General features: G+C 43.7%; 1 protein-coding gene across 8 annotated transcripts; it reads left to right on the top strand.

The window, feature by feature from the left end:
- The first annotated feature begins 1,086 nt into the window (after positions 1-1,086).
- Positions 1,087-20,883, top strand: STOML3 (stomatin like 3). Of its 8 annotated transcripts, XM_047755994.1 has the most exons (9): positions 1,087-1,720; positions 1,825-1,973; positions 7,280-7,414; positions 10,989-11,092; positions 11,171-11,243; positions 14,764-14,846; positions 16,252-16,455; positions 18,188-18,322; positions 19,780-20,883. In XM_047755994.1, exons 3-9 carry the CDS (start codon positions 7,363-7,365, stop codon positions 20,005-20,007), a joined length of 879 nt encoding a protein of 292 aa, XP_047611950.1. In that variant the 5' UTR covers positions 1,087-1,720; positions 1,825-1,973; positions 7,280-7,362; the 3' UTR covers positions 20,008-20,883. The 8 variants fall into 8 exon arrangements, with proteins under 8 accessions (XP_047611950.1, XP_047611952.1, XP_047611951.1 ...); XM_047755996.1 differs by lacking the exon at positions 1,087-1,720 and having other exon boundaries at positions 1,752-1,973; XM_047755995.1 differs by lacking the exons at positions 1,087-1,720; positions 1,825-1,973 and adding an exon at positions 1,981-2,521.
- Positions 20,884-21,391: the final 508 nt, after the last annotated feature.

Below are 21,391 nucleotides of genomic sequence, written 5' to 3'. Positions count from 1 at the left end.
ATCCACAAAAGGGAACTTGAGGCCCACAGTTATTTTTAATTCCTGACATTACTGACCATACACAGACTGCTGAATTTAATTCAATGTATTTCAGGTAAGTGAAAATGGTGCTCAATATAGTCTGTAGGATGACTTTCAGGTGTTTTCAACTAAAAAAAAATACTTATATCCAGAACTACTTTCTTACAGAAATACAAGTGAGGCTTGTGATAATTTGCCTTCAGAACTTAATCTCAGCAGTATCCAAATGAGTGAGGAATGTTTGACTGACCCTTGGGCCACCTCTATTACTCTTTGTGCTCTGGAAGCTCTTGGTGAATGTTTACAATCATGGGATGTAGTATTTCTATTTGTACTTAAAATCAAATGCTTATCTAAAATAATTATGTGACAACAAGATAGAGAAGACTTGCTCTGTTAGTAAATATGCAGTGTGTACTCTTTTTTTTTTCTTTTTTTTTTTTGTGTGTGTCTTTTTGCCATTTTCTTGGGCTGCTCCCGCAGCATATGGAGGTTCCCAGGCTAGGGGTTGAACCGGAGCTGCAGCCACCGGCCTATGCCAGAGCCACAGCAACACGGGATCCAAGCTGCATCTGCAACCTACACCACAGCTCACGGCAACCGGATCCTTAACCCCCTGAGCAAGGCCAGGGATCGAACCCGCAACCTCATGGTTCCTAGTCGGATTCGTTAACCACTGAGCCACGATGGGAACTCCGCAGTGTGTACTCTATTTAAGGATCTGTGGTAGTATATGATCGAATGTCATTATTTTAAGTAAAATAACTGCCACGTTTAGGGGGACAGGGGAGTAGGGAGAATGATTTCCAATCCTGTGATTAAAAATGTAAACTATTGAATCTACTGTAGTACATTTCAGCATCTAGAGGTTTTACTTTTATAAAGATGGTGTCTGGAAGATGTTGCTAATGTATTTTCCTTCCACATGGGGAACAAACTTTTTAAGTCTATTGATAAATATTCCTGTATGGTTAGTTTTTAACAATTTTTTAAAATAAACTTTATGGATATGATAGATATTTTATGTGTTTTATTTGATGCCTGGATGAGTTTTCATTTTTTTATTGCTAGACCTAATAGCTATAATATTTTTGTCTGAATTTAGTTGTAATTCTTTATCTACTAGTGATGCCCATTCCTTTAAATACTATCTCATGTGAAAGCTACAGTATAACCAACATTTGAAACAGACTAATTATGCCTTTAATTTTCTCCAAATAGAGAATGTAACCTCATAATTAATGTTATACTAGTTCCTAGGAATTGTCATCTGTGTCTGTTGGGTCTACACTCAGAAAACACTTCAGAGATTATATTATATATTGTACCTATATTGCTTATGTATGTTGACTATTCATTTGGAAAAAAAATTACTGAATGGGTAATCTTTCTGAAGTGATGCTACTATAATAATAGCGATGCTATTATTTCTGCTGTCCTATGAGCCCCTTTTCAGAGCAAAGGAACATCTTTTAGATGTTCATCTGTTCTTTCAGGTGTCCTATCCATCTTTTAGATGTATTCCTGGGATTTTGCATATATTGTGCACTTAAAACTTTGTATAAAAATGAAGAGAGCATTTTTGGAGCACTTGGAATAATTACTGGAGCCTGCCTGGTTTTGTGTATCCCACAACCCTATGAGATAAATACTAGCAATCTAACTAACCAGATAAAGAAGCCAAGATCTAAATCACACAGTAAGTGGTAAATTTGAACCAAGTGTTTAAAAATGAACACCCTTTATGTAAATGTTGTGTCTGTATTTCTGATTATTCACAGAATGTGTCTGATTCTCTGCTAGATCTCCAGCAGCAGATTCATAAGATGTTGGATCCGGCTCCTGCTTTTGGAGGCGCCCTCTGGAACTGGTTGACCTCCTCGTGCTGGTGAACATATTCCTCACCCACCATACCCATCATTGTGATCTTAATCCTTTTATTCGGACCCTGTGTAATTAATTGTATTTCTCATTTCATTACATCCCGATTAAAAACTATCAACCTTCAAATGGTGATGGAAGGGGTACCCAGTGTAATGTATCGAAGCCCACTCAACTGTCCCACAAGTGGAGACCTAAATGCTTTTCCCTAACGACACCCCTTTTCAGCAGGAAGCAGTCAGAGGGGTCATCGCCCCTTTTCCCCAGCAGTTAGAGTCTCCAACTCTAGAGGGGGAATTGAGGCAGAGTATTAACTCAGGTAGTCAGTGTAGGAGCGTGGGCTTCGATGCATTCTTTGATAGGGCCACTGATTAACATTTGTGGCTTAAGGGCTCCAGGAAGCAACATCTCCACAGGCCTTGCTTTATTATAAGAAATGCGTATTCCCCACAGACTTGTGTTTACTATAGAAAATGCGACTCTCTAGCCCACTCCTTAACTGATAAAAAGGAATGAGAAGAATGGTGACTTAATCTAAGGAAAGAAAAGGACAAAAACACCATAAAACTTTTGGGACATTTTCAACCCAAAAAGCTGTATTGGACAAGGACTGATACAGGTAACTGAACAAGGCCAATAGGAGAAAACCACATCTTTCTGGACCCCACACTGGTGCCCCTTTCCACCTATAAGACAATAAAGAAGGGGGCTCTTCTCCCCCCTCCCAGCAGTCCTGGGAGCTATTTGCTTTCCTTTAATGAAGACATTGCTTGCTTGCTAAAAAAAAAAAAAAAAAAAAAATGAACATCCTTTATAAGGCATGGAATGTCACAGACTAGCAAATGAATATAATCATACAACTGGATGGACTTGAAGTTTGCAGCCTGAATCTAAAAAGCAAGGGAGGGACCTGATGGTGAAAGACCTTGTAAACCCCACTGAAGAGCTGGGCCTTTGCTCCATGGTCTGGAGTTTGGGAATTTATTAGAAAGCACTTTGCAAAAATCACTTAGGCTGCAGCCTGCAGGTTGGATTACAGATAGTAAGCTGTAAGGTTATTGCAGGCAGTGAGGACTGGCATTATGAGAAGGAAATAGAAATGCCCCTCTCCAATCTCTCCGTAAAGGTCTGTAGTCTGTATAGGATTTGCTGTCAATTCATGCAATTGTTTAGCCTTAATTTTAAGCTTTAGGAAAGAATTTACACCAAATTGAATTTAATGAGCTTCTGTTGTTTTTAAAGGTGACACAACAGTAGTAAACTATCTAATTTGGTTCAGCCAAAAGATTATATATTGGACAATATTAGCATGTAAGTTGGGAAGAGTGATCTAAACTAACATATCACAAGGTCCTATCAATAGCCATGTGAAAATTGTTCAGCTTCATTAAAATTCAGGGAAATCTGGAGTCCTCGTTGTGGTTCAACAGGTTAAGAACCTGACTAATATCCATGAAGATGTGGGTTTGATCCCTGGCCTCACTCAGTGGGTTTAGGATCCAGCATTGTTGTGAGCTGTGGTGTAGGTCATAGACACAGTTCAGATCCTGCATTGCTGTGGCTGTGGTGTAGGCTGGCAGTTGCAGCTCCAGTTCGACTCCTACCCTGGGAACTTCCATAGCTAGGGGTGCAACCCTAAAAAGGCAACAACAAAACCAAAAAAAAAAAAAAAGTTATAGCTGCCTTACACGGGGAATATTCCAAGTATTTTGCAGTAACTGCCGATGGAAAGTAATGTTTAAGGGAGTTCCCTGGTGGCCTAGTGGTTAAGGATTCAATGTGGTCACTGCTCTTTGGTCCCTGACCCAGGAATTTCCACATGCCACAGGCATGACAAAAGAAAGAAAAATTGTATAAAATTTTTAATTATAAATTAAAATACCCATAACTGTTCTCATTTTAGGCCTTTCCTTAGTTGACAGAATAAAAGTTTAGAAACACACAGGAGTTCTCTGATGGCTCAGTGGGTTGAGGATCCAGCGTTCTCACTGCAGCAGCTCAGGTCTCTGCCGTGGCGTTGGTCCCATCCCTACCCCGGGAATCTCCATATGCCGCAGGTGTGGCCAAAACAACAACAAAAACAAACACAATCTTCATCGGGAGTGCATTGGGCAGTTCTCTATCTGCTTTCTTCCCTATCCCTCGGTCCCCTAGGACAAGGGGAGAACATTCCATTAATGTGACCCATGATGGTTTTATTTTTATTTTATTTTTATTTTTTATTTTTTTGTCTTTTTGTTGTTGCTGTTGTTGTTATTGTTGTTGTTGCTATTTCTTGGGCCGGTCCCGCGGCATATGGAGGTTCCCAGGCTAGGGGTCGAATCGGAGCTGTAGCCTCCGGCCTACGCCAGAGCCACAGCAACGCGGGATCCGAGCCGCGTCTGCAACCTACACCACAGCTCATGGCAACGCCGGATCGTTAACCCACTGAGCAAGGGCAGGGACCGAACCCGCAACCTCATGGTTCCTAGTCGGATTCGTTAACCACTGCGCCACGACGGGAACTCCGGTTTTATATTTTAAGCAAAAGAAGAGGAAGACCTGCAGATGGGCTTATGGTTTCTTCATTTCCTGGGGCTCCCATTTAGGAACTCGGCTTGTCCTGGGTGCTCCTTACTCGTTGAAATCATTCTTGATTTCGAGGTTGAGATAGCTGGAACATTTTGCAGGAAGAAGGAAAGCAGTTGCTTAGTCATCTTGCAAGGGGATGTGTTTGTTGCAATTACTCTGGAGGCTCTTAAGAGCTGCCACCAGGGAGCAATTATTGTCGCTGTTGTTTTGAACCTCACACCTCAGTGACTGGCGGTGCTGGCGTAAGTGGTACTGGCCAATGTTAAGGGGAAATGTATTTAGAAATTAGCAAAACCAGCACTTCCAAAACACTTTGTTTTCATGACTGCGGAGGGTCACCCTACTGGGAAGGAGAGCAGCTTCCTGTTGCCAGCAAAGCTTCTCTATAACCTGCTCGCAAGAAATGATGGCAACGACTTCCTCCTGCTCTTTCCAGGAGGGATGCGTCCCAAAGTGGAGACAACATGGTGATGGAGTATAGGCCTGGAGGAAAGAGAGCACCGTCTATGGATTGATGGCACAGAACCAGGGATGGAGGTCAAGTTTGCAGATTTGCCACAAACAGGAGAAGCATTAACCAGGCGGGTGGAGAGAGGTCATGAAGATTTGGAGAAACCTAATCAATTTCCAAGGGGAAAAGATACTGTGAAAATCAACCCAACATTCCCCGCTTTAGAAAGAAGACAGCTAAGTCCTGAGAAATACAGCGCAGCTCCCAGTTGGGATACTCGTCACGGTGTACCGATGCCAGTCATTACTCGGGTATTTACATGGACTGTGCCATGTGTTCCTCACACCGCCCACTCTGGAAAGAACATTATCATGCCCATTTTACAGATGAAACTAACGAAGCAGAAGAGATGAAGTCACTCAGTGTCACACAGCTAGGTCATGGTAGAGCCAGGATTTCATTAAATCCAGGCAGTGTGAGCCCAGCACCTGCCTCTCACTCACCGTGCCCCTGGCATCATTTCCACATCAAGCCCTAACCTAGGATGTATGAGAAGAATGCAGAGGAAAGCATTTGAAAGCCGAAAGTCTCTGACTCAGGACGTACACGTGTCTGTTTTAATCTGTCTCTGGTCCCCAGCCTCCTTCCCAAAGTTCTAATAGTCCATATTAATTCTTATAATTACAAAAGGTGGATGACAGCCCTGCCTGGTTATTACTGTAATTTGAGCTTGTGCAGAAGGCAATTATGATTATCAAGTAGTTGGCAAAAGTAACCCACAATCTTTGAGGTTTTCACAGTTGAAGTTGCTGAGAAAATAAATACGTGGTTGCAAGAAGAAACACTTGAAAAGACAAGATGAGCTAGGAAATATTGGAGGTGCTTTTCTATTGTTTGTTTCCACACAAAGGAAAACAAAATACTATTTAGAGTATTGATATGAGAAAAATGAACATCAGAGGATTAGAAGACTGGTGCATTCAGTGTTGAAATGAATGCAAAATTGCCCTTGTTTCAAGTGGTTTGATGAAAGAAGGACTCCTGGGACAAGAACCTAGAGATCTAGATTCAAGAAAAAGTGTTATCATTGATGAGCTGTTGTCTTTGATGAATTACTTATTCATTCATTATTTCAACAAGTATCTCGGACAACAGTTAGTGCCTGCATTGTTCTGTATGCTGCAGGTGCCGTGGTAAAAAAATAACAGACCTAGTCACTCATCTCCTGGAAGCTATAATGTGGGGTAGGAGTCAGCAAACATTTTCTGTAAAGAGAGAGATTTGCAAATATTTATTTTTGCTTTTTAGGGGGCACCTGCGGCATATGTTAAGTTCCCAGGCTAGGAGTCAGATTAGAGCTGCAGCTGCCAGCCTACACCACATCAGCAATCCTGGATCAGAGCCATGTTTGTGACCTACACAATAGCTCATGGCAACACCGGATCCTTAACCCACTGAGCAAGGCCAGGGATTGAACCTGCACCCGCATGGATACTAGTAGGGCTTGTTACCGCTGAGCCACAACAGGAACTTCCAATTGCAAATATCTTAGATTTTATCGGCTATACAGTCACTACAGCAACCACTCAGCTGTGTAGGTAGGGTGAAAAAGTGACCAAAGACAATATAGAAACAAATAGACTTGGCTGTTTATTTATAAAAGTCGGTGGAAGAGCAAATTTGCCTGGCAGGCTGTAGTTAGCTAACCCCTGGTCTAGAGAATGAAACGAACATTAACTGAATAACTATGCCTGTGGTAACATGTGCAAAGGCCCTGCGACACTTAGGACACATATAGCTTGGTGTGGATAGAAGGCCAGTGAGGCTGTTGCTGAGTAAAGAAAGTATCATGTAAGTGAGGCAAGCAAGGGCAGGAGAGACAGACTCCTGGTCTTTTAGGACACTTGGGATTTTAGTCTTTACCGTACTAATAGTTGGCAGTCATTGGATTATGTTAAGCAAGATGCTGGGATGACCAGACTCACTCTGAGTGTTATTAAAATGAATTGGATGAAAGGCTTTCATCTGAAACAAGAGCAGACATACTTGGGCCTGTGTATCGGACAGGTCATTATGATAAACAGGTCACACACATTGCAGAGAAGTGTTTTATAAAATATAAATGATACCAAAAACTACACCAGGACATTTTACAGGAAGCCCCCCAACCAGAGGGTCATGTGTATACTTTTGAACTTCCCCTGTGGACAACGGCAGTCTGAACTCACCAAAGAGCTCGTTTTGTTTATGTTAACAGGCTTCCTTCACCAGGGTAACGACTCCTTAGGGTGCTCAGGAAAGCGGAGGAACTTCTCTCAGTCTCTCATTCTGTCTTTCTCCTCTCCCTCTCCCAAGCATATCTGGGTGCTGCCTGGAGCCCCGGTCTGGCTCCAAACCCATGAAAAGTTGTCAAGCATAAAAGCCCCCCCAAGAATGAGATGGATCCTGGGGCATCCTCCCCCGAGAAGCAGGACAAAGAGAATTTGGTGGGTAAGTTCCTTTTTCTTGCCTTAAGTGTGTTGTATGGAGATTAAGCAAAGTGACGGTCCTATCATTACACTTAGAGCATGAGCACGAGGTAGACTAATCTATGTTGAGATTGGCCTCAGTATTCCTGAGAGCCCAGGATTTTAGATTCATTGCTTCTCATGGTTTCATTTGCTTCTTGAAGAGCAGTCTATGACTTGACTTGCTCTTTTTCTTAAGTGTTAGATGAAATTTGTGTTTACCTTTGCATTCACTGTTGTTGTTGGTTTTTTTTGCATTAAATAGCAAAGATATGTTGAACAGGCTAAGATCATTTCTGAATATCATCCGTTGATGCTATGATTAAATAGAAAAGGTGGTTTGAGCTGCACCATGTTTGATACCTGGAGAGAAGTTGAGGAAAATAAAACTTAGATTGTAAGGAACAACTTCTACCTCAGCTGCGTACTTTCTAATGGCTCTTTTGTATTACAAAGCATTGTGTTCCCATTATATTTTAAATTCTACAGTAATTCTGAGGTAGGTTCTTTTATTACCTCATTTCATGGTGAAGAAAACTGAGTCTTGCAGAGTTAAAAAAACCTTGTTGAAAGTCCAGAAAGTGATGATGAAGAAGATAATACTGATATGGGGGGGGGGTATGTATGTGTGTGTGTGTCTCTCTCTCTCTCCCAAGTGCTCTATAATTTGTTTCCAAAGAAGTCAAGTTAGAAGGAGAGAACACTTTGGCATTATCGGTTTGTAAAAGCAAGTATACATTTAGGAGTATCCTCGGGAATTGGAAAAGAGGATTTTTCTCTTGAAGTAGGATAGCGACACTGGTGTATCGGAGGCTACATCCTTTGGAAGTGCAAGTGGGAAGTCTCTTTAAAAGCTGCCTTCACTATCTTTTTAAACAAGAAATTTCACTTTTTAGCTTGTATTTAATGGCTTAAGACATCCTCTGGGTAAATGGCAAGATCGAAGCTTGTATCACCAGTGAAATATTTAAATGCATTTACAGGTTTACTTGGTTTTGATCTTTGAAAAACCTGCATGATCGCTAAACAGAGAAACAGGGCTTATATGTCACAATTCTGATGCCACGCGCTTTAGGTAGCTAAGGAGATGGGTGCAGTGTCAGCCCTTCTTTGACTTATGTGTGCCCTCCTCTGAATCAGGCACATCATCCAGTCCTTCAGGCTGTACAGAAATTTCTGCTCACAAATGCTGAGAGAATTAAATAACTGAATCCTTGTTCCCACCCTCAGCAGGAGCCTTCTGCAGGCTTGTCCCAGCTTGCCTTTTTTTTTTTTGGCTTTTTAGGGCCGCATCAGCAGCATATGGAAGTTCCCAGGCTAGGGACTGAATCAGAGTTGCAACTGCCAGTGGACCCGCTGAGCAAGGCCAGGGATCAAACCTGCATCTTCACGGATAGTAGTCAGATTCATTTGCACTGCACCACGACGGGAACCCCCGTCCCAGCTTTCGGAGGCCACTAGGGTGCATCTCTTCCTGACTCCAAGTTCAGTGACGTCACAGGGTCGATTAGAATCCACGGAACGCTGTAAATGAGGGCTTTTCCCCAAGGGCCCAGACTGTTATTAGTACCTCTACTCATTAGCCTTGGCCATGAAACCCCACCCCGTTCTATTGCTTTAAAAGTTGAAGTGAAGTTAATTGGAATCTTGACTCTTTCGATCTTAGAAATTCTCCTCAACATTCATGTGCAAAAGAATCTTCCTGGGGGAGATTTTTCAAACTCAGATTCCTGGTCCTCATCTCTAGAACTTCTCATCTCTGGGTCTGGAATGGACTTTTTGCCTCCAGAAACGGTCCTAAGCTGCTGAGGTTGCCAGACGGAGACCATACTTTGAGTCACACAGTATGTTTTGTTTGGCAATTCTGCATTTTTTTCCTAAAAAATGTTATTGACACTAGCTGTGTGCATATTTAGGAGAAAAGGGCAGGGGGTCAGATGATTTACAGGTGGTAAAAAGTGATAACCCATAGGGTTTTCCTTTATATTTTTTGTTTGGTGCTTAAAATCCTTGATTCATTAGAGAAAGAAGCGGGAGGTTGCTGAGAGCCCGTGTCACTGTGTGTCCACAGGCTTGGGAGTGAACAAAGAGGGAAGAATCTGTAACCCCACCTCCCCAGGCCCAGGGACGGTGACTGTTCTTACTCCACACAATTTTTATTGTTCTCCTGGGAAGCATCTGGAGAAACACAAAGGACGTTTAACTTGACATGCTTAGTTTTTTTAATTTTAACATTGCTTTTGAAAACTATCAAGGTAGCAAAAAATCAAAATGCTCTGAACAGTATAAACCAGTCATACTTCCATCACTCAGAATTAACCACTTTTAGTATTTTGGTTAATTTTCTTCCAATATTTTTTACTCATTTTTTTTTTTAACTAAGAGGGATTGTACTGTCCATGTAATTTTGCATCCTATTACTTTATTCTTTTAACAATATACCATATATTGGTATATTGAGGTCCCTTATGGTGATCCCTGGCCCGGAAACCTCCTCATGCTGTGGTTGTGGCCAAACAAACAACATACTATAGTGATTTTCTCACGTGTTCGTAACTTTAAAAAATTATGATATGATATGGGGTAGATTTATCACGGTTTGTTAATTATCCCTCCATTGTACTTTCAGGGTGTGTTTGATATACGGCGCTTACACGGAACATTATCATGAGAATACTTGGGCATAAATCTTAAGGACGACTCATTTGTATTTGTTGCTATTGGTGGTCATTTAAGACAGGAAAGGGGGGATGAGGAGAGAGGAGAATGATGCAAGGAAAACATTTGCATTTTCTCTTTATTTTCTTCTTATAATTGTGTGGGGGCTGAGGGTGTAAGGACCCATGATGGAAAAAATGGGAGGTTGTGTGGGTCTCTGCTTAACTGTTTTGAGAGCAACCAGAATCTCCTCTGATGGATCCGTCTTTCCAAACAAGAAACTTCAAACAGATCAATAAATCCATCTATTACGTTGCTGAGCAATGTTTTTCTTTTTTCTTTTTTTTTTTTGGAACCTAAATTTAAAAAATTTTCGTATTATTTATTTGTTTTTATTACTCTATGAATTTAGTTCATTACTCAGTGAACGTTTCTGAGTAATGAACTAAATTCAAAGCATTGAGGGTGTCAGCCACTTCCCTCGTTCAGTGAATGGAACCAGAATCTCCAGTGTTTCAGGAGATGGAGATATAAAAATACAAAGCCTGCTCTCAGAGCACTAAAAATCTACAGGAAACCTAACTAAAAGTGACAAAGTGCTGTGAAAAGTGACGATAGTGAGTGCTTTGGACACTCAGAAGAGGAGCCCGCCAGGGTGAGGGTAAGATCAGAACGTCTTCCTGGAAGGGAGCACGTGGGCCTAGGGGACGCAAAGGCAAATGCGAGGCACACACAAAAAATCAATTGTCAAAGCAAAAATGGAACCAGACAACATTAAACAGGCAAGAAAGAAAAGCTTTGGTCAAGTTTATTGTATTAGAGGAGAGAGGCCGTGTGTGTGTGTGTGTGGTTCCTAAGACCCGCGGCACTCACAGGCTTGCCTCCGTCTCATTTCCTAGGCATCAAGAGTAAAGGGCTGGGTGTGTGTGGCTGGATCCTCTTTTCCCTTTCTTGCCTGTTGATGGTCATAACCTTCCCTGTCTCCGTATGGATGTGCTTGAAGGTAATTCCCTGGGAAATAAACGGGGGTCTCTGTGAGCTGACGAACATGAGGACTCACTGGTCTCCCTTAACCTCACAGATCATCAAGGAGTACGAACGCGCTGTCGTCTTCCGCCTGGGACGCATCCAAGCCCAAAAAGCCAAGGGGCCAGGTATGAAGGACACCGCGGCAGCCCTGACGAGGATCGCGGGCACCTGGGACTGCTGCCACTGTCACTGACATTTTCCCTGGCAGCATTTACCGAGGGAGAGAAAATCACAGGAAGCCAGGGCCCTTGCCTTTCCATGCAGTTGAAGGGTGCTGTCTCCTTAAGCGAGTTACTGGGAGTGGCCAGTAGACCACTAGCTCGGCCGGCCGGGAACCTAGACCTGTTTTCCAACACTCCCTCTGAGAGTTTCAGTGCCGTGAACAAACGGCTCTGGTCACCTTGGCTGGACGCCACTTATTACCAGAGAATGAAGAGAATGAAGGAAGGGAGCAAATGGCCAAGGCAGAAAATTTAGTTATCCAGGAAGAGTATTCCAGGAGCTGGGTTGTTTGGTTGTCTTTTCAGGGCCACACCTGCAGCATATGGAAGTTCCCAGGCTCGGGGTTAAATTGGAGCTGCAGCTACCGGTCTGCACCACAGCCACAGCAACGCCAGATCTGAGCTGTATCTGTGACCTATGCTGCAGTTTGCAGCGACACTGGATCCGTAACCCACTGAGCAAGGCCAGGGATCGAACCCACATCCTCATGGATACTAGTTGGGTTCATTACCACTGAGCCCCCATGAGAATTCCCAGGAGCTGGTTTTTGATTCTCACTCTTGGAAAGAGTTAAGAGAAAAGTCAATGTTAATTTCCTCTCATGGCAAGTAGACTAATAGAGACAGAGAGCTGGAAACCTCTGTCCAATTCCTTTTGTCAAGCGTGGTCTTTATATCCATCCCTTCTCTATAGGCTTAGAATTAAAAATGTCCCAAACTGTTCATGCTATAAACGGAATTCCCTGGTAGCTCAGTGGATTAAGGATCCAGAACTTTCTCTGCTGCGGCTTGGGTTTGATCCCTGGCCTGGGAAACTTTGCATGCCTCAGGTGCGATGGAAAAAAAAAAAGGACTTGTTTGTTTTTTGCAAGGTGTGGGGAGAGGTACCAGTACTGAAACTCTCCAGGAGTAAGATATTGATTTAATACTCATCACTTCTCTTGGTGTATATTTAGTTGAACTCTATGCAACTGCTACTGTTGTTTTTGACACACCAAAATGACAGTTTCATATGACAAGTTTTAGGCAAGGTTGTCAAAACAGCAACCTTGGAGGCACATGGAGAAGAAGGATTGTTTGCTGCTGTTCTCTAATCACATTTGTTTTCTGTCCCCCGATATGATGTGTTTAAGTAAACTCATCCTCCCTCCAGCTGCACTGTAGGATCTCCACGGGCAGGACTATCCTTATTCCCTTGTGTGCTTTGCCCTTGGCCCTGCACTGTTGTATCTGTTGCATGAAAATAAATGAGAAACTTCAAAAGAAGAAACTTAGGAAAGCTTGGCCATTTCAGTAGTATAATCCTACTTGTCAAATAAGGGACCTAAGAGAAAGAGGGTAAGAATTGTTTATTATGGACAGGCTTATGAGTTTGTTCAAATAGAAGTGTTAGAATTATCCAGCTGAGGAGTAACAGAACAAAGTTAACCCCTTCCTAGTCAGGTCACATCAGGTGGGGGCCAAGATTATAAGGGAGAATAAAATTGGAAATTTGAAAGAGGTAAAATAGCCATGACTTGGAGGACTCTAGAGAAAAGTGTCTTTTAAATGAATTTTCCCAGAAGATTTTGCCACTAAATGTCCCAGGATGACAACTCTTGTCATATGTGTCTCTGGGGCTAACGAGTCACTGCAGAATGTCCTGAGAGCCAGAGGGAAACAGGCCAGATTGCTAATGGAAAACCTGCCCACTTCTGTGACTTGTAATTATTCTCCAATAATGAAAATATTCATAATAAGAGCTGCTACTTCTCGAGCACTTAATACGTACCTGGCTCTGTGTTCAAGTGTTTTCTTTAATTATCATGTTGACTTGTGCTCAATCTTCACTACTGCCATATAGATACTAGGTGATGGAAGTGCAGAAAAATTAGATAAATGTTCCCAGGTCACAAGCTATTTAAGCGGTAGGGCTAGAACTTGACTCTCTCCAGTTCTAAGGGCCATGACCTTAACTCTTAGCACCCCCAAAAAAAGTAAAGTAGGAAGTAATCCTCACCGCAAGTCTCGGAAAAGTTTAAAGACCAAAAGAACAAAAGCTCCTTAGCTGCATTAGTACTCAACCTAAAAATTTGTTTCTTTTTTGAAAATAAAACAATGGCACAGAAAGTTCCTTGGTGGCTGAGTGGGTTGAGGATCCATTGTAGTCATTGCTGTTGCAAGGGTTCGATCCCTGGCCGGGAACTTCCACGTGCCGTTAGTGTGGCCAAAAAAACAAAAAGCAATAGAAAAAAAATCTTTCTGGTATTGGAAATAGATTGGTGTCTGCATCTTGCTGATGTGCGTTGTGTGCTTTTTTGGAGGGCCACGCCCACACCATGTGGAAGCTCCCAGGTCAGGGATGGAACCTGCATCACAGTAGCAACCCCCCACCCAAGCCACAGCAGTGACAATGCTGGACCCTCAACCCACTGAGCCACCAGGGAACTCCACCTTGTGGTTCTAATCTATGTAACTCTTGCTATACACAATATTCTCTGGGGCTATGTTAAGGAGTCATAGGATCTTCAAAGGAGTTTCCTTAGCCCTATCCTTGCCCCCAACCCAATACTCACAACTTGGAGAGAAGTAAAAGTACGTACAATTGAGGAATGTTATTGTATGTGAACCAGAACAGAGTTACAGAGAAACTATAAATTTTGTAATACATTGGTTTTAGGGACACTGAAATCTTGGGAAGATTTTAATTCTAACATTCCTTGAGTACTAATGAAAATAAGTGAGAATGTTACTGTCACTGATATTCAAAGTCAAAAGTCTATTGCTTCAATTTTTTTTATACAGATACCTTTAACACAGGGAAACCAATTTCCAAGCCATCCTTTTAAATAAATGTCAGATTCAGTACTGAGATAGACATAGGTTGAATGTTTTATATAAGAAAATCCAAGAATTAACTGTCAAATGTCAATGATCTTTGGCTTCTTATTAAAAGATTTTAATTTCAAGGGAACCACTTTTTTAAGTCATTGACTGATGGGAGGAAATAATTTCCCCAAAGGTCTAGGTATACATTTTAAAAATTATCTGAGAAGCATTTATAGTTTCATGAAAATTAAGTATTCCTAGGAGACAATATGTTGCAGTTATTTTCAGTAGGGTGAGATTTTAAACCATATTTTCTGTAGTTTTTGTTTGTTTGTTTGTCTTGCTTTTTGTCTTTTCAGGGCCGCACTCGCGGCATATGGAGGTCCCCAGGCTAGGGGTCCAATCAGAGCTGTAGCCACCGCTGGCCTACACCACAGCCACAGCAACGCGGGATCTGAGCTGTGTGTGCCACCTACACCACAGCTCACGGCAACACCAGATCCTTAACCCACTGAGCTGGGCCAGTGATCAAACCCGCAGCCTCATGGTTCCTAGTCGGATTCGTTTCCACTGAGCCATGACAGGATCTCCTTAAACCATGTTTTCTTTTTCATAGGTTTGATTCTGGTCCTGCCCTGCGTAGATGTGTTTGTCAAAGTTGATCTCCGGACGGTCACTTGCAACATTCCTCCACAGGAGGTAATGCTGACTAAAGATATATTGCTAGAAAGAAAACCAGTATCTTCCTGTTATGTGGACAAGTGAGATTTTATGTTTTAAGCTATAAAGAGAAGGATGGATTCTTAGAGATCTGCTTGTGGAGCCCCTAGGTGACTCCTGAAACTACTGGGCTTGTTTCATCAAAGGAGAATGAAGCCCAGGGAAGGGCTGAATGGCCAGAAGACTTGGAATGACTGTGTGGGAGGGAGGCGGAGAGAAGAGAAAGAAGGGATACAGATGGCAGAGAAGCTTGGACGCAGAATGACGGTAGATGCTTGGGAGAGTGAAAAATCACTGTACGAAGGAGCTGAAATTAATTAATTGGCTGGTTATTATATTATCCCTTCCATCACCTCAGGAAATGTTTTAGGAATATCTGCCTCACTCACCTCTGCTTTACCTTTGTGTGTGTGTGTGTGTGCAACAAAGTGGGGTGGGCGTGGGGAAAGAGTACCCAAAGCACAGGGTCCACCTGCAGTTGGATTTCAAATAATTCGTTTCCATTCCTAAAGTAGTGCGACTAAATAACCCAAACCAGTAACTGGGCGCTAAGGAAGAGAAGCGGCATTGCTTAATAATCATGCCACTTTCTGATGAACAAAACAATCTGAGAAAAAATGTATGGGAGCGCAAAGGGAATGAGAAGAGAGAAAAATCAGGTTAGGGGTCCAGAAACCTCAATCAAGACACAACAGTGAGGCCTCCATGCCACTGGCAGCGACTGCAGAGTCCTTATTTCAGAATGCACCCCTAGTCATGAGAGAGCTTAGGATGTTTAGGGACTTATCATGGGCCTTTTCTGGCTCCATAATAAATAGTTCTAGGGCGAGAAAGGAGATCTGGGCTCTGTTTCCGTGATACCCCCAAAGCCTCATTTGCTCCAGAGTAGCTGTCATGTTAATTCAGAACAATGAACGCAGAGCCTCTATAAAGATAACTTAGTTTTTCATTCTAGAGTCTAGAACATGGTCTCTGGTGCCATCTATGTTTTCTAAGCAGCACTGCAATTCACAAGCTAGATGAAACTGAGAAGTGAAAAGATTGCAGGTATCAGGGAAACCGGTGTTCCAGCTCTATGTAGAAGGCAGAATTCCAGCAGAGGTCTGCCATTACATTTTAAAATGGAAATACCTCATCTCCCCTCTGACTCTGGGATGCAAGCCTTCCTGCAGATGAAGTTACAGGGTTAGGTACAGATCTCACCTGTGTAAGAGTTTTGTTATCAACCAGGCTGATGATATTCCAGCCGGGACAGATATTTGGTGATGCTGTATGAGTTTCATTAATGCTCCCCTCCTGTGGAGGGGGCTGTGGGGCTGGCTGGCCCTCGGTCCATCACTGCGAAAGGCGTAAGCATGTGATGTCCTGTGCTCTTGCTCTCCAGATCCTCACCAGGGACTCTGTGACCACTCAAGTGGATGGAGTGGTCTATTACAGAATTTACAGCGCTGTCTCAGCAGTAGCCAATGTCAGTGATGTCCACCAAGCCACGTTTCTGCTGGCTCAGACCACTCTGAGAAATGTCCTAGGGACACAGACCTTGTCCCAAATCTTAGCTGGCAGAGAAGAGATCGCCCATAGCATCCAGGTAAGGACACCAAGAACCAATAGCCTGCATCTTTAATCTGCTCATTTTAATTATCAGTGGGTCAAAGCACCTCCCATGTGTGTGTACAGGCATGTGCGTGCATACACACACACACCTGCTCTAAACAGTTGGGGCTTCGTTTTGGGAGTTCATTTCTTTATAATTGCAAAGTCCAGATTTAAATATCTGAGTAGGAGGAGGGGACTGCTGGAATTGTGCACATATCCATTTCTTTGGGATTCAAAATTAGGAATTAGTATTGTCCACCTTAGACTTTTCTGATGAGGTAAGAGACCAGAGTTAATTTTAGTTAGATGACTCCCGGGTGGTGCTGCCGTTTCTCAAGCAGCTGTATATTCCTGCATTTTGGTGCAAAGTGAAAGTTAGGACTCGATAGATAGACAGCACAGGACTGCCGTCCCCCGGAAATCCGACTTTATGTTGCTAATGACACGAATGGTCAGTGTAATTATAATACTGATGAGGATGTAACAGGTATCCATCTCCCTTGGATTACACACAGTCACGTTTCTGTATCTTCTTAAATCAGTTACATTTGGGTTCTGAGCCTGCCTTCGGTACGTCAAGAGGGAAATTCACTTTTGGTCCTTCTTGGCATCTCCTCTAGCCCCTAAGGTAGCACAAAGTCCCTGGGGTTTTATGAGAGAATGACAGTTGTGCATGATAACTCTCCATGTCATTTTAAGAGCCCCACAAATTTGGAGACTCAGATGTTCCCCCATCACAGATCACTGGTTTCTTGTGAGGTCCCCCCCCTCCTGGGGGTCTGTGGGGATCCCAGAAAGGCGAGGGCTCTCTTGCTGTTTGGTATCACGGAGATCTCTGCCTTCTTCCTTTTGCGGGATCTACCCCTCTGATCTCACTGTTTCTCAGGCACCCTTGCTCATCCTTCCTCCTCCAGGATAACCAGCAAGGTACCTCTGTGGTCTTAAGCTTTTACAAAGGATGAGCATATCTTTGATTGTTAGGCTTCTTCTGCTCTAAAAACTATGCCTTGCTACCTGTTTAAAATTGGCCACAGGCCAGAGGATATACAGGGCAAGACAGATTATATCTCAAAAAGTCCTCGATGAGTTCCCACGTGGCTCATCAGGTTAAGGATCTGGTGTTGTCACTACTGTGGCCTAGGTTCGATCCCTGGCTGGTGAGAGAAATTCCACATGCCATGAGTGCAGCCACCCCCACCTCCCAAACCACAGTGATAGTATATATCGAGTCACTGGGAGGCACTGACAGATAACTTAAATGTATTACTTCCAACATCTTATGACGGTCTTGAAAGAAAATCTTTTATGGGTATGAAAACGGAGACTCAGAAAGGTTAAGTAATGGACCCAATGACCTATAGCTGCAAATGGCAGAGCCAGGACAAAATCCACTGCTGCCTGCCTGGTGTTGGTGACAAGAAAATGTAGGATGTTTGCTTGAATCTAGACCAATAGTACATACTTAATGAGGGATGAATTGGGATGCACCTGCTGAGGGACCACCTATTAAAAGACCTGTCAAGATTTCTTCCTGAGTCCTGCCTGGATTCACTTCAATTCCAGCAAATGAGTGATGAGAACTCCTAGTCCCTCCCCCAACCGTCTCACTCCAGGTGCTGTAAATGCAGGAGAAAAGTACATTTCCTGCATATATAAAATACATTAAGACGTAGATCCCATCACTTGTCTTCTGATCATTGTCCTTTCTTTTGACCTGGAAACAGACCTTACTTGACGATGCCACCGAGCTGTGGGGGATCCGGGTGGCCCGCGTGGAGATCAAAGACGTCCGGATTCCTGTGCAGCTGCAGAGGTCCATGGCCGCGGAGGCGGAGGCCACCCGGGAGGCCAGGGCCAGGGTAAGGGCGACTCTGTCTGCACTGGAGGCCAAGCCTCCCAGCCTCGGAGCAGACAAAGATGGAGCTTGGGAGTTCTCTTGAGGCTCAGTGGCTTAAGGATCCAGCATTGTCACTGCAGTGGCTTGGGTCACTGCAGTGGCTTGGGTTAGATCCCTGGCCTGGGAACTTCCACATGCTGAAGACAGGGCTAAAAGGAAAAAAAAAAAAAAAAGGATGGAGCCTGGCAGGAAGCTTGGGGCCTCTCAATTATTGTGATGAAAAGGGTTTTTCTTTTTTTTCCCCACAGTTTTTACTGAGAATTTCCCCCTGAATTAAAAGATAATGGACAACTTAATGTACCTTGGGGAAGAAATAGGTCTTAGTCAAGGGCACTTAGCAACATACTCTGACTCAACAAGGCAGGTCCCCACCCCGGCCACACAGCAGAATCTCCTAGAGAGCAATAAGCAAAGCAAATGCTACATCCTAGGCCTCACCTCATACTTAGTGAAGCAGAGTCTCCAGTGGGCCCAGGAAGCTGCATTTTTATAAATCTGGGGAACCTGATGTAGCGTCTTGGTGCCTGTCTTTTGCACATCATCCGAATCTGTTAATTGAACTGGAAAGGATGACGTCAGTCAGGTTAGAATTACAAGCTGTGAGGGCACCTTGGCCTCCAGTGTTCTCGAATCTGTTGGATCTCCAGCCTTCCTCTCTGTGTGCATGGGTTTCCTGAAGAATCAGAAACCAAGTCAGATTAGAAGCCTCTGCATCCCTCTTTTGGAATCTTAGGCAGTGAGGAAGGTTTCGCTTTACTTCTCTCTCATTTATCTGTTGAGATCCAGCCACTTCTAAGCAATGGACTTAGGAGGCACTTTCGAACACAGGCAGTGAATGCCCACGGGCGGGGTGGCCAAGTTCTAAGTGCTTCGTGGGCAGCCTGAGACCTGGAAGAGGAGCAGGGTACTGAGGAGAATTCTAGCAAGGGTTTTCACACTGGCACTTGCTGCCGCTTGTAATCAGAACTTGAAACAATCCTTACCTTGTAAGAATGAGGCAAAACTGGCAACAGAAATAAATTTTAAAAACGACCATCTAGGATAGGTAAAAAGGAGAGAAAAAAGGACAGGTTGGAGACCTTGAATTTCAGATGGCAAATGATGAGACTTCAAGGTGATTTAAGGACATCATGCTGGTGGATGGACCTGTTTGTGTTTGGATTAAAAACGGTGTTTTTATTTTGTTTGAAAATGAGCTCCAGGGCCTCATAATTTGTAATCCCCGCTTCCTGTAACCTCCTTACGTTTCTCTAACCACGTTAGGATGTGCACCTCTTCTCCTTGCCAGGGAAGTAAGTGGGTGAAACGTGTGGCCAAGCAAGGGCTGGGAAAGTAGTCTCTGTACGGGCCCAGCAAAAGAAAGCAGCAGGCGCAGCTGTCAGCTTTTATTTGTAAAGTCTTTTATTCCTGGCCTTTTAGGTCCTTGCAGCGGAAGGAGAAATGAATGCTTCTAAGTCTCTGAAGTCAGCCTCCATGGTGCTGGCCGAGTCCCCCATCGCCCTCCAGCTGCGCTACCTGCAGACCTTAACCACCGTGGCCACGGAGAAGAATTCCACCATCGTGTTTCCTCTGCCCATGAACGTGCTAGAGGGCATTGGTGGCATCAGCTACGATACTAACCACAAGAAGGTCCCTAACAAAGCCTGAGGGTCTGCGGCAACCAGCACTTGCTCAGGGAGGCATAACTATTCCTATGCAGAACCCAGCAATTAGACGGGTTGAGAACTGCAACCCTATTCAAGCAGAGTAACTCCACAGCTGGAATAGCATTAGCAGGGAAATGCCATAGAGGCTATAAAAAGGGGGGGTGGGGGGAAGAAAAGGGCTCTATTACTATTACTTTCTGAGAATGTAAAACCATAATTTCCATTATTCTAACCCAGGAGTGGCTTTCCCAGACTTAGAGCAGGGACTTTCTCGCAGTAGGGGGAAGAAATCTTTGTGTGACTGTGACTAAGATTTCAGAATTACTTTTTAATGGGTTTAAGAAGCACTCTAGATATTTTGCAAAGTAACACGGACCTTGTATTTATACTAGCTGTTTGCTTTCTAATCCCAAAGAAATTACTGGCTAAATTTCCACTCGTTACAGCAAAACCACAGAAGGCTTAAAATTATAACCGATTTTGGTTTTAAAGACGGAAGAGGTACTGAGGTTTCCAGCCGCAAACGGATCAGCACCTGCTCCAGGAAGCTCGCACGCCACACTCACCTGACGAGAGTGGTGGCCGATCTCAGCCTCCCAGCGCCTTTGTCAGAGGGTGAGACCAGACAAAATGAGGCTACAAGCTCCAGTCAGCTGATCTGCTTACAAGTGAGAACACGTGTAAAGGTTTTGTGGGTTGAAATCACTGGGGACGATCAGCCTGTGGACTTGAGGTTTTCGCCCTCTTGTTAATCCCAGGAGCCACAGCAATCAAGAATTGTCTGTCAGCTCTATTCTCCCCCTCCAAAAACAAAACAAAAAAGCCCAAACCTCTTGAGAATAAAAAAGCTATAGAATGTGAATGTATTTAAAAAACACATTGCTCTGTTGGAGATTACTGTGTTGCTATGGTGCAGTTTTCTTTGAGCAATGGGCTAGAAGTTTTTAAAGCTACCCTTTATCGAGTGTCTGCTGTGTGTCACACTGTGCTCAGCCCCATGTGGACGCTAAGAAGTATCCTTATTTTATAGATGGGAAGGTGATGTCAGGAGGCTGCGTCACTTGTCCAGAGTCCCTCAGCTAATGAGTGCTGGGTTGGGATTTAAAAGTAAGTCTGACTCCAAAGTTCTTGCCCTTAAACATCCTTGAGTTTTCCTGGGGGGCGGGGGGGGGGGGAAGAAGGGGGTGATAGACCTTCCACTGTTTTTTTGGCTTCAGTACCAATCTTATGGGTTCTAGCGGTCTGGGTGCTGACTATGGTTTTCCACTGTGTCTAGGACTGTGCACACACACATGCTACAGGAACTCCCACACACTCACATGCCCCCCAGGTGACTCCCACTTCACATGCCTTCCCTCCCTCTGTCCCCATCTTGGCTCACACCC

Source organism: Phacochoerus africanus, chromosome 13 (assembly GCF_016906955.1).
Source record: "Phacochoerus africanus isolate WHEZ1 chromosome 13, ROS_Pafr_v1, whole genome shotgun sequence".
Lineage (NCBI taxonomy): Eukaryota > Metazoa > Chordata > Mammalia > Artiodactyla > Suidae > Phacochoerus > Phacochoerus africanus.
The sequence above is the reverse complement of the archived record's forward strand: the minus strand, read 5'-3'. Positions and strand labels throughout refer to the sequence as shown.